The 13,409-nt window shown below is 48.2% G+C and overlaps 1 protein-coding gene across 1 annotated transcript; it reads right to left on the reverse strand.

The window, feature by feature from the left end:
* Positions 1-12,120: 12,120 nt before the first annotated feature.
* SPAAR (small regulatory polypeptide of amino acid response) lies at positions 12,121-12,348 on the reverse strand (the record flags this gene model as incomplete). The annotated part of the gene is made up of 1 exon (XM_080709036.1): positions 12,121-12,348. One exon carries the CDS (start codon positions 12,346-12,348, stop codon positions 12,121-12,123), a length of 228 nt encoding a protein of 75 aa, XP_080565162.1.
* Positions 12,349-13,409: the final 1,061 nt, after the last annotated feature.

Consider the following 13,409-nt stretch of genomic DNA (forward strand, 5'->3'; position numbering starts at 1 on the left):
AGGATTGCAGCTGGCGGACAGCCTCAGCTACTTAGTGAGGCCCTTTGCAGCTCAGTGAGACCCCGTTTCAAAATAAAGAATAAAAAATAGGGCAGGGTGTGTAGCTCAGAGGTAGAATGCCCCTGGGTTCCATCCCCAGTACTGAGAGAGAGAGAAGAGAGAGAGAGAGAGAGAGAGAGAGAGAGACAGAGACAGATGAGTCTGATGTTAGGTAACTCCATTTCACCAGGCTTGATGGTAAAGGGTGTTGTAGGTAGCAATAGTTTTTATTTGCTTGGATCACACACTGTCATCTATATGAACCACTTCCATAGTGTGTGTGTGTGTGTGTGTGTGTGTGTGTGTAGTACTAGGGATTGAACCCAAGGTTTTTCTACCTCTGAGGTACATCTCCAGCCCTATTTATTTTTTTGTTTTGAAACATGGTCTCCCTAAGTTACTGCATTCAGGCCTTGAACCTACAATCCTTCTGTCTTGGCCTCCTAAGAAGCCACCACACCAAGTTCCATTTTCATATTTTTTAATTGCTATGGCAGTGAACCTGAACAATAGCACTTCATCAACCTGGAACCAGCAACATTGAGCTGGACAGAAGCGGGCCTACATGATTGCATGGTAGCATAAATGTGCCCCATCCATTTGAAAATATAAAAGATTGATAACAGTTTGATTCATCTCACAGCTGCTAAATGCCTATAGCTGCTAAATGCCAAGGCCTTGCTTCTATTTAGATTTACAATCAGATTTAGTCTTTAAATTCCAGAATCCTAGCCAGGAGTCGTGGTGCACACTTGTAATTCCAGCGCTTGGGAGGCTGAGACAGGAGGATCACGCAGGTTCAAAGCCAGCCTCAGCTACTGAGTGAGGCTCTCAGCAACTTAGTGAGACCCTGTTTCCAAATAAAGTATAAAACAGGTCTGGGAGTATAGCCCGGAGGTAGAAAAGTCACTGGGTTCCACCCCCAGTGACACATTAAAAAAAAAAAAAATTCCAGAATCCTGGCCGCCTGCTACCCCCACCTGCCGACAGCCACACCTGGCTGCAAAGTGGGTGAGCGCACAGGCCAGGTCGCTGCCTCCTGCCCTCTCCTGTGCAAAATACCAAAACTTCTAAGTAGACATTTGGTTATACTTAGTTATTCTTTTGAAAAATGTCAAGTATTCAGTTCTCTCCCCTACCTCTCCTTGTGCATTGTACTTCAGTGTCAACATGCACTCCCTCTGAGTTCCATTCGGTCACCTCCTGAAAAGCTAGCCACAAAGAGCTCTCAACAGCACCTCTGGGCACACACCAAAGAAGTAAATCTGCCTCTAAGTGAGAGCCAGTCGCTTGCCAATATTTTCACCAGTTAGGAATTACAAGAATTTAGCCATAGAACTTGAAAATAAATAAATCGAAGTCTCTTTTTAGCCATTTTTTGTTTTTAGTAAAGACCAAGATCCCATTCATTGCAAGACGTTTTCATAGGCATGAATGCCCCTGTTTGATCCAGGAATAATAAATGATTTACTGTTACCCAGCAGCAGGGTAGGGTGGGATTCCTGGCACTCTTTTTTTTTTTTTTTTTTTTAAGCAAAGGGAAAAACAACTGCTAAAATTTGCTCCTTCAACAGCTCTTGTAGATTCAGGAAACTAGGTGTTTGTTTTTTTTAATCCCTTATTGCAGTAATTACCATGTAATTGTGCAAAGCCAATGAAAAGGCTGTTTTAAGTCAATATAAGTCATCTGACTTAGATGCTGCCTTTTGGGGCATCAACTAACAAGGCATCTTTAGTTTTTTTTTTTTATCTTAATGGACTCTGAATTAAAATGTTTTCTTTTAAAACATAAATATTTGCTTTTGCTAAAGCTAACTCAAAATTCTTGAGTGTTGACTTGATTAGGAACAAAAAGATCAGTTTTGTTGGAGGTAGCTGCAAAATCAACTGTGGGGATTTACAAACACTTGTATTATAAATTCTTACATTTTATTATGCAAAATTTTGCTATAATAGAATAAAATGTGAGGTTATTTTAAAACAAGATCTTGGTGCTATACTAATGGTTCTCAAACATTTTGCCCTACAGACTGACAAAAATTAAAAACGGTATCTGGAGCCAGGCGTGGTGGTGCACGCTTGTAGTCCCAGTGTTTGGGAGGCTGAGACAGGAGGATCGTAGTTCACAGACAGCCTCAGCTGCTTAGTGAAGCCCTTTGCAACTCAGTGAGACCCTATTTCAAAATAAAGAATAAACAATAGGGCTGGGAGTGTAGCTCGGAGGTAGAATGCCCCTGGGTTCCATCTCCAGTACCAAAAAATAAATAAATAAATAAAAATCTTATATTGCTGAGAGTAGAGGGGAATGAGTTCTCTTACATTTGGTACTACATAAACCAGGCCTTGTTTTGTTTTGTTTTAATTTATTTACTGTACTGAGGATTAAGCCCAGGGCTTCCTGCACGTTAAGCAAGTGCTCTACTTCTGAGCGACATTCCTATCCCCCTTTTTAAAATTTTAGGCAGCCTAAGTTGCTGCCTTGAACTCGTGATCTTTCTATCTCAACTTCCCAAGTAGCAGGAAACATATATATATGTTTTCCATATATATGTTTTCCATATATATATGTTTTCCGTGTGTGTGTGTGTGTGTGTGTATAAGACATGTAAGATAAGCAAACTGAATAAAGAAGAACAAAAACCAAAAAAGAAAAGAGACCTTCAACAATTATCCACAAAAGAAAACTGCAGGGCCCAAAGGCCAGCCGTAGTCAGTTTCACAAGTGGAATCTCCATGCATTTAATGAAGCAGGGTCTCACTAAGTTTCTGAGGGCCTTGTTAAACTGCTGAGGCTGGCCTCCAACCTGTCATCCTCCTGTCTCAGCCGCTCAAGTACTGGGATTACAGGCATGCACCACCAGGCCCAGAGACCTGTCATCTTTATTGCTAGCACATAATGCCCAGCACAGAGTACAGTACAGCCCTCAACACACAGCAGCACTCAACAAGTATCTTTTAAATGAAGGAAGGCAGTAGAAAGCCTTTGCTATAAACAATTTGCACTAAATTCTCCTTGGCTTGTTATAGAGAGAGACAAAACAGCCCTTCTTTACAACTTGGACCACCACTGAGGGGAAGTGAACCCTGAGGGCCTTAAAGCATCGGCCTCTAGACAAATGGGAATTATCATCGTACTAGTGTGGCGTCATGCTGGTGCCGTGTGCTCTGTAAACTGGACAGGACATAATCCCTGCTCCCATGAAGACACCAGCCAGTGAGAAGCTCACAGAAGCTTTGTCCAAGAGCAATGGTTACTTGTAAGCACACTAAAAAAAATGAAAACTTGGTCAATCAGGTTGACTTGACTGTCAGCAAGGGGACCATATTTCTGGTTTCTCTAATTTGCACTATGAAATTTTCTAGCGGCTATCAGTACACAAGAATGGCATCTAGTGGACATTCCAACAAACTACAGACCCTTGAAAGGGCAATTCAGAGAAACAACCAAGTATCATCTTGTCCACATTTTTTATGGTGACCAGATGTCACAGCCACTACAACTTTCTGAAAACGGAGACTTATGTAGAGTTGCCAAAATTAATTGTGTCACTGAGGTATTAAATAATAACTAATACAACTCATTAACAACAACACCACCAAAAAGACATTCTGTGAGTCCTTCAAATAGAAAGAACATAATCTCAGACTAAATGGAAATGTGCTTCAAATTGCAAATATTTAGACTTATTTTAAAAAGGTATCACATTACCTTTTCATTCCTCATTTGGAAACTAGACCCAGAAATTTTTATGGGCAGGTACTGATTAGTTGCTTGATATTTGAGATCTGCTGCTTAGCTGAAGACTTGCTTCTACAGCATACTGTGTATAAATAACCCCAGCAGTAGAGAGATGATATTAAAAGGTAGCTGTAGTCAGGCATGGTGGGGCAGACCAGTGGTTCCAGCACTCGAAACAATCACTTGAATTTAGGAGTTCAAGACCAGCCTGGGCAACATAGCGAGACCCCCTCTATAAATAAATAAAAGTAGCTATATATTCTAGCCCTAATGGTCATAGGAGGAACTCTTGAAAGAGGAAATCCTATAGAGGAGCAAATAAGACAACCTAAAGGAGGAGAAAGGAGGGGGGAAGAGGAAAATCTCTAAAACACACAATGTACTTAAACATATCAAAGTCAATCACTAAGCCAAGCAAGGGAGGGAGGGACAGGGAGGGAATGGGGTGGGAATTGGGTAGGGGTTAAATCAGCGATGAGTACATGTTTGTACACACAAGTTTTTTTTTACCCCAATAAGTTGTATGAATATAATACACCAATAAAAAAAATTGAAAAAATAAATAAAAAAAGAAAAAGAAAGAAAAAAAATATTCTAGCTCTAATGGATAGGTGGTTCCTATTTAATTTAGGATGAAATTGCCAGTCTTCACCTATTAGTTCTAGATTTCCCTGGGGCTCTCCATAAAAAAGTCCAAACCCCAGTGCCAAATGACATTTGAATGTATAAAGCAGCTGGCAGACCTAACCCCTACCTCCTAGATCATCCCTAGCCTGAATCCTAGGGCTCCTTTGCTAGTATTTAAACCTTCAGCTGACAGAGCAGAAGTGCCTTCTCTGTCTTCCAGGGGTCTGACTGCTACAAAGGCAAAGTTACAGACATTTGTGAAAAGCCCAATGAAGGCTGAATCTGAGAACATCTTTCCCCAGGCTACCCAACTAAGAGCAGTGCACAAGCTTACTTATCGTCCATCCTCTGGCAGACAGGGCGGTAGACATCCACAGAGCCACCGTCTCTTATGTTACAGATGACCCATCTGTACCTCCAGGCACAGTCCCCTCTCCCATACCTCCTGACTCAAGGGACCTAGATGTTACTAAGGTCTTTCATTGGCCACACGCCATTACTCTCCATTCAAAGATTCTCTCAAGTGGTATTTGCTTTTGCTAGAAACCGTCAAAAGACAAAATTATAACAAATTTTGTTTAAAGATCTAATTGGCTTTTGTGATTCTGGAATCTAGCAACACCTTGTTCTATAAAATAGCAAAAGTGTGTCCCGTGAGCTGAATAGAAGAGGTTGGCTGTACAGACAGAGAGAGCTGAAGAAAGCAGAGACAGGAGATAAAAGATGTGCTGGTGATTTCAAAGTGACTTTCCCTCTCAGGCCAACACTGACCGAGGACTTCCTCGGTACTTTGACTGGGGTTGATTGGAATCTCCTGGTCCTTTTTTTTTTTTTTTTTTTTTTTTTTTTGTGGGTTTGGGGATGGAACCTAGGGGCATTCTACCTCCAGGCGACACACCCAGCCCTATTTTATTTTTTTTTATTCTTTATTTTGAAGCCAGGTCTCACTGAGTTGCAAAGGGCCTCACTAAGACCAGCTGAGGCTGGCCGCGAACCATGATCCTCGGGTCTCAGCCTCCTGAATGCTGGGATGACAAGCGTGCGCCACCACGCCTGGCTTTTTTTTTTTTTTAATTGACTAGTTTGAAAGTTCAGTTTGATCATGTGGTACTTAGCACAAATGACTTTATCTGTTCTTCTGGGGCCTCGTACAGGAGGCTAGCGTAAAAAATATGTCCTTTTATTTTATTTGATACTGGGGATTGAACCTAGGGGTATTCTCTCTCTGTGCTACACCCCATCTCTATTTTATTTTTTATTTCCTCAGCCTTGCCCAAGGTAGGGACCTGAGATTAGAATCCATGCCCTAAATCTACCTGTCTAAAGACACAGGGTGGGCACAGGTATAACCAGGCCTCTGCCATGGGCCAGTGAGCCCCAGAACACTCCTGTTCTCCTCAGCCCTCCTAAACATACCCCTGCAGGCACAGAAAATCCAAAAACTCTGGGCTCCACACCCAGAGTCCAACCCAGAGCCCAGAGTTTCCTGGAAACTTAGCAACTTCCCTCCATGTCTTCTTCAACCATGTGAACTGGGCAGAGTGTGTGTGTGTGTGTGTGTGTGTGTGTGTGTGTGTGTTTACACCCAACCACATGTCTGTCTTGAGAATCTGTCCCCATCTCTTTATCTGTTTGTGTTATTGTATTAATCTCAGATTGAAGTTGATCCATTTTATAATTTCAAAAATAGCCTTTGTTGTTCCTTTTCCTCTGTTTCTTGCCTTTCCTTATCTAAACACAAACTATTCATTACCAGAGATACAGATAAAAAGGCTTTGTGGTCATTATAACAAATGCTTGAGATAAGCAAGTTATAGAAAGCAAAGGTTTGTTTGGGCTCACCAAGTTGGAGGCTCTAGTCCATGGTCATTGGTCCTGTCATTTTTAGGCCATGTGAGGCTACATGTCATGGCAGGAGCGCACATAGGAGAACAAAACTGCTCACCTTGTGGCCAGAAAGTGAAAGAGGGGAAGGGGAGGGAGCGGGTCCCATCATCCCTTTAAGAGCACACAGCCAATGACCTAAAGACCTCCTACTAGGCCCCGCCTCTTAAAGGTTGCACCACCCCCTAGTAGCACCATCTGAAAACAAAGCCTTTAACACATGGGCCTTTGGGAGACAAGATCCAGGATCCAAATTATAGCAAAGGGGGCCGGGGGAGGGTAGAGCGGGAGCCTAGCACATGTGTGACCCAGGGTTCAATCTCTAGCATTACAAAAACAAACAAACAAAAAATCAACAACATCAAATTATAGCTAAGGGAAAACACTTAAAATATACAACCCCACCCACCCAGAGAAAATTGCTTATTAACACCTTGGTCTGTAGCTCTCCACATCCTTTTCTGCGCACAGAAGTATATTTTAACAAAGAGCAGGATATCATCTTACAGCCACCTTTCATTTCTCTCATCCGCTCTGACTTTTTACTTACTAGTTCATGATGAATGTCCTTTCGTGTTAGTGAGTTTACATTTTGAATGCTGCCTGCCATTGGATTTTATGGCTGTGCTGGGTGTGCCAGACCGCCCCTCCTGTGGGTGATTACCAGTGTGCTGGATGAGCACCTCTGGGCAGGGGTGTGGAGCAGGGCTGTAGGTCTCTGTGGCTCCAGCTGTGTGTGCCTTTTCAAATGCCATGTCTTCTGGAACGGGGACCTGGCAAAGCACAATTGCCCTTTTCTACTCCTTGGAACAAGCAGTTTCCTTTAAGGAAGGTACTTTTCCGGAAAACATGTTATTCCAAGGCCTGTGATTCCAGAATGCAGCCTGTCCTGGACAGAAATACGGGCTTGGCTTCAGAGCCAGGGGGTGTGGAGAAGGGGAGGGGGGGGGGCCTCTTCCCTGGCCCCTCCCCACAGCTGAGCTTCAAGGGTCTTGACGCTCAGACCTCCCCTAGACAAGGCCAGACAGGATCCTCATCTCCTCTGCACGACCAGGTCAGGGAGGCCTTGCAAGTCAGTGGTAGAGGCCGGCCCTTTTCTCTGTGCCCCGCGGGATTGGGATGGAGCCCAGGGGCCTTCCCTGTCCTTTGTCCAGCGGCAGAGCTAAAGAGATGCTCCAGGAGGTGAAGGAAAGCCAGACCTTTCTCAGAGAGAGGCACAGTCTGATCTCCATAGGTGTGAAGCCTTAGGTAGGCCTCAAGGCCACAGACCACAAAGACGCCTTTCTTCTGCAAAGTCAGAAACAGGTGAGGGCAGGTATTAGTAGGGGTTTTGCTCAGGTGAACCTGGCAATCAGATCCCTGGGCCTTGCTCTTCTTGAAGAGATACAGTGGGGTCTGCCAAGAGTTTGCGTGGCGCAGAAAGCTCAGCTCTGCGACTGCAGATCTGGCATCTGCCCAAAGCACTCACAGCACTGCGGCTCCTCCGTGCTCTGTTAAATGGAGATTACAGGGTTGCTGTGAGTGAGCGGTGACAAGGGGATATGTCTGAAACCACAGTCCCTGCCGCGCAGTGAAAGCTGAGTTGGAGCTAGCAATCATAGTGGAGTGAAGAGAGAGAATGCTACGTTTGGAAACTGGGAGGCCTGGGTTCAAGAGTGGTTCTGCCTGTAAAGCATGGTGGCATATGCCTGTAATTCCAGTACTTGGGAGGTTTAGACAGGAGGACTGCAGTTCAAGGCCAGCCTCAGCAAGTTAGTGAGACTCTAGCAATTATCGAGAGCCTGTTGAAAATAAAAATAAAAAGGGTTAGAGGTGTAGCTCAGAGGCAGAATGCCCCCAGGTTCAATCCCAAAACCAAAAAAAAAAAAAAAAAAGAGTGCCCCCCCCTTCCAGGGTGACCTTGAGCAGCCACTTCCCTAGAGCCACCAGATAAACACCCGCGGCTTTACTAGTATTTTGGTGATGGGGGCCTGTCTTGTCCTTGCACTGTGGCCTCCTTCCCTAGAGGATAGTGGGTTGGGGTCTCTCTTCTTGGGGGGCTTCCTGTTGGCCTGTTGGGGGCCCCTCCCTCTCCTTATACAATGGACTGCACTCGGCAGAATGGCATAGCACACACTCACAGCATACGCACACCACACCCCAACATACCCGAGCGCACACACAACATACGCACACCACACCCCAACATACCACACACGAGAGCACACACATTATATGCACACCACACCCCAACATACCACACATGTCACTCCCACAACATACACACCACACACAACACACACACACACACACACACACACACACACACACATTACTGTACGGCTGTTTACTCTACCCAAGGTCACTGTCAAGTCTTATTATTGCAGGGACCAGGGACCTCGGTCTGAGCTCACTTTGTCAACCCCTCTGCCTTCGGTGGCCCTCAGAACCCGCCTCACAGAACTACTCTCCCCATGGTGTCACCAGATAAAAATGCAGCAGGTGCAGTGAGACTGGCATCTCAGAGGGGTGACACAATGTTTCAGTATAAATATGTCCCAACTATTGCACAGGACATATTTATACCAAAAACTACTCATTGTCTCTCTGAAATACACTTTAACCAGAAGTCCTGTATTTTTATTTGCTAAATCTTGCAGCCCTACTGCCCCGATTCTTTGGCCAGTGTACTTTGGACTTTCCTCTCCCTTCTCTGGTTGCTCCTCAAAATCTCCTGTCAGCCTGCTCCGGGGTGCCGGCCTTGACCACCTCACCAGCTCCAGCCCCTGGCCTCAGCAGCAGCGTATGGCAGTGTTCTCGGGTGTGCCTGCACGCTGTGCCTGTCCAGCCTGACAAGTAAAGCTGCCGCTTTGCACCCTCCATCCTCTGTTGCCTGGACACGTGCTGGCCAAATGCAGCAAGAAGTGCATCCTAGCTGGGCATGGTGATGCATGCTTGTAAACCTAGTACTTGGGAGATTAAGACAGGAGGATCACAAATTCATAGCCAGCCTCAGCTACTTAGTGAGGCCCTCTGCAACTTAGCGAGACCCTGTTTCAAAATTAAGAATAAAAAATAGGGCTAGGGGCGTAGCTCAGAGGTAGAATGCCCCTGAGTTCAACCCCCAGTTCTGCAAAAAGAAGGAGGAGAAGGAGGAGGAGGAGGAGAGGGGGGGATCCTGCTTGCCCAGCCTCACATGTGTCAGCCAGACTGAGCCACTGGCTTCTGCTATAGGGTCTCTGAACCAACACCTTCCCCCCATTTACTTATTTATTGATTTATTCTTTTTGCCTTTTGTGTGTGTGTGGGGGGGGGGAGAAGCCACTGGGAGTTGAACCCAGGGGCATTTTACTTCTATGCCTCCAACCCTATTTAATTTATTTTGAAACGAGGTCCTGCTAAGTTGCTAAGGATCTCAGTAAGTTATTGAGACTGGCCTTGAACTTTTCTGCTTGTCCAAGTCCCTTCTTGGGCCTCCTGCTCCAGGTTTTCCTGTTTCTCCCAGCTCTCCCTGCCTAAGCACCCAGAGCAGATTACCTGTTGCCTCGTCCAGGAGTTCTCTGAGTGTGAACTGGGTCTGGTTGACTCTCACCCGCCTGGGCAGGGCCAGGTGCACAGTTCAAGCTTGGTCAGTGGAGTGAATGACTGAGTGATGGAATGGACAGACAGGTGCCCAGGTGAGTGAGGAAGGGAGACTCAAGGAGAAGATAGTTGGAAGGGTAGATGGTTAGGTGGGTGGATGTGTGAGCGGCCATGAGTGTGTGGGTATATGGACTGAATGAATGGGTGGGTTAATGGTGGATGGATGGATGGATGGATGGATGGATGGATGGATGGTTAGATGGACAGATGGTAGATGGATGGATAGATGGATGGATGGATGGATGGATAGATGGATGGATGGATGGATGACAGGGCAGGTAGATCAGTGGGTAGGTGAGAAGTGAACAGATGAGGACCCCCAGGGCCTGACAGGCTGTCTGGCCCTGCAGAGGGAGGTTAGACTACCTCACTCTTACTGCTCCACTTCACAGTCCTTCCATTCAAACCTAGAGACCCTCACTGAACTGACCCGGTACGGGTCGTGACTACACAATACAGGGCAGGTTCTCTGGGCTCCAGCTGACAGGTGACTGACCCAGAGCAAAGTTGACTCTGCTTGAGGGCAGAGGAGAATGAGGCCCACACTTCTCCCCTCTGACACCCTGCGTGGTCATCTTCCCCCCAAACACACAAGAGCTCCTGTTCCCAGGTATTTTGTTGCATCTGGACGCGCCCACCCTCCCCTGACCAGTCTGCCTTTAGGAAGAGGAGCCTGCCGAGTTCCAGTGGAAATGCACTGCCCAGATTTCTTTCTGAGAAAGGACTCAGAACGGGCCTGCCTCTGCCAGCGAGATCTGCCTTGCTGAGTTATCCAGGGGGTGCGGCCGGCACTCAGGCAGAGCAAAGGTGAGGGGATACTAAGGACCCACATCCCTGTGTGCCTTCTTCCTCCACCTCTCCTGCTCCTGCCTCTTTCCCCTCAGGGGTCATCCCCAGAAGACAAAGCATGCTCAGCCCTGTCCCAGTGTTCACTTGTGGGGAGCATGCCCCGCAGTGGTTCTCTTTGCTCAGTCTCCTGGGCCCCTGGAAGCCAGCGCCCTTCCACGCTTATCTATGAAGTGTCCAGAGTGACGAGGACATGGTCCCAGGAACTCCAGTCCCTGGGCCGAGCTCTCTCCTCCCTGGGCTCACCAACCCCTCACCCTGCACCAGCCTGGCTCTCCCTGCACCTCCCAGACTTAGCCTCTCTCTGAGTCCTCCCTGTGGCAGCCCATCTGGGCCCCCTTACAGACCCCTCAGGCTCAGCCCCCCACCCCGACAGGCAGGCCAGGGAGAGTCGCCCACGCAGGGCTGGATGCAGATGTGCAAGCCAGGAGGCTTGGAATTTTGCACCTGTCAAACCATCTGTGGCACAGCATTTATTCTGTGGGCAGAGAGAACATATTTTCTATTAATAAAAACCGAACATCTCTTTATTGCAATGAAAACAAGAGCTTCGTTACATATTCTGAGTGCAACATAACATTTTAACATTTTTTTGAATTATCTGTCAGTTCATGGTTTTTCTACCATTTCTAAATGATGCAAGTCACTCTGGTTCAAAATGCGTTTGAAACTCTTCTGTTCGGCTTTCCCATTAATCAAGTGTCTTGTACCTCTTGTGACTCTTATGTTTTCTTCTGTTTCCTTTTGTGGTTTTCCAAACCAGACTTGGAAAGGCCCATAAAAGGCTATACATTCTCATTATAAAACAAATCACTTGTTCCCCGGGAGCGGCTCTCTTTGGCTTCAAGATTTCAGAGCTGATTTCAGGCAACTAGCAGGGCACAGGCCTCAGGGTTGGCACTAGTGCGCAGTATGCAAAAATACTCCATTAGAGGAGCCCGGAAAAAGTAGTTTCTAAAAGTGTCCACTGGGGCAGTGGGGGCGCTATTTCCTCAGGTGGCAATAGAACAGCTTTCACAGACACCCTGTTGACCATAAACTCTGGTCATGTTTCTGAGCCAGTGTACATCAACAGGGCTGCCTGCCATGCAGTCCCGCGCTGCCCCCACCTCCACAGACCGCTCCTGGGCTCCATCCTGTGGCTAGGGCCCAGCTGAGCTCTCAAGAATCCAAGTAGACTCCCACCTCATCCCGGCATCTCAGGTCCCCCAGGCTGAGGATGCAGAAGGCCAAGATGGGAGGAGATTGGATACAGGAGGGGAGGCACAGGGGTGCAGGCCTGGGAGGGGTGGGATGCCAGGGAAGGTTCTTTGAGGAGGTGGGTGGGACGGACCCTTTGGCAAATCCCAAGGGGCCATCAGGCCTCACATAATGGTCCAGAAGTCTCGAGCACAGGTCACTGCCTGGGTTTGGGACCCAGGTCCTGAGAAGAAAGAAGCCTCCTGGCGAAATGTGGCCACTGTGAAGCTCTGGGCAGTCCCCCCCTGAGGGTCCTGGGTCTTTGAGTCATAGCTGAAGCAGCAGAGGATGCAGGTGATGGCCACAGTGACCACGAACAGTACCGCCACCACCCCAATCACCGCCGCTTCCATGGCCCGCATCAGCGCAGTGAGTGGACTCAGGGCCTCAGCTCCCCCCGGACGCAGGCTCCAGCTGGTCACAGGCAGCCTTTGCTCAGCCAGCCGGCCACTCCTTCTGTGTCTCTGGTCATTCTGCCCTAGGCCACAGGGCACCTCCACTCGTCCTTTCTGCTGGAGTCTTAGCGATCGCTGTCTATTCGCTTGGCCTCAGGCCAGGCCCCCAGGAGCTGGCATCAACTCTGTGGGCAGTTTCTAGAAGAAGTGCCCTCCTGGAAGATGTAAGCAGCCGACTCCCTTGACGTGGCGGGGGACAGAGGACGATGCTCAGAGGGGGCCGGGCTGGCCCTGGCTCTCTGGTGATGTGATGCCTACAGATTTCAAGAGGGAGTGTTTATTCAGGCAAAAGACAAACCACCCCTCCCCCTCTGGGGGACCAGGAGGAGCCTGGCTCCTCCCCTGGAGGACCTTGGGCCAGTTCTTGGCTATCTCTCTGTTGCTTCCCCCGCTGGGGCCCTGTGCTGGGGGCAGGAACAGGGAGACAATGCCAGCTCTGAACAAGGACAAAGCCGGAGGGGGGCAGGGGAGCCTTCGCAGATCGCTGTAGGTGCAGGGGTTTGGCCTCCTCTGAACGGGTTGGGAGAGTGAAGTTTAGATGGGTCAGGGAGCATCCGACACCCTGCTGGGGCCTCCCCACCCTAAGGTCCAGGAGAAAGCCTGCTCTGTGCCCGCCGACCTCTTTGCCGCCAGCCCAGTCCTGCTGCCCTCACTACTGTGAAGACTCACCCTGGCTCCCCGAGTGTACCTGTGCCGTGGCCTCCTTGCCTGGTGGGCGTCCCAGGGGCCATGCGCTCCTCCCTGGATGCTGCCTCAGAGGGTCCTATTTGGAACTTGGCTCCGAGATGTCTGAGCAGCTGTGAGTACTTCCTGGATCCCTTCCTCCAATTGTGAGTGAGGGCCCCGGACCCACAGCGCCCCCCCTCGGTGACAGCTTTTACCCCGCCCCCACACCCTATGTCATTCCCACCCTGCCCTCTGCTGGGAGTCAGCAGGAAGAGTACTACCACGGCCACCGG

This window comes from Muscardinus avellanarius (assembly GCF_963383645.1).
Source record: "Muscardinus avellanarius genome assembly, chromosome: 13".
In the NCBI taxonomy this organism is placed as follows: domain Eukaryota; kingdom Metazoa; phylum Chordata; class Mammalia; order Rodentia; family Gliridae; genus Muscardinus; species Muscardinus avellanarius.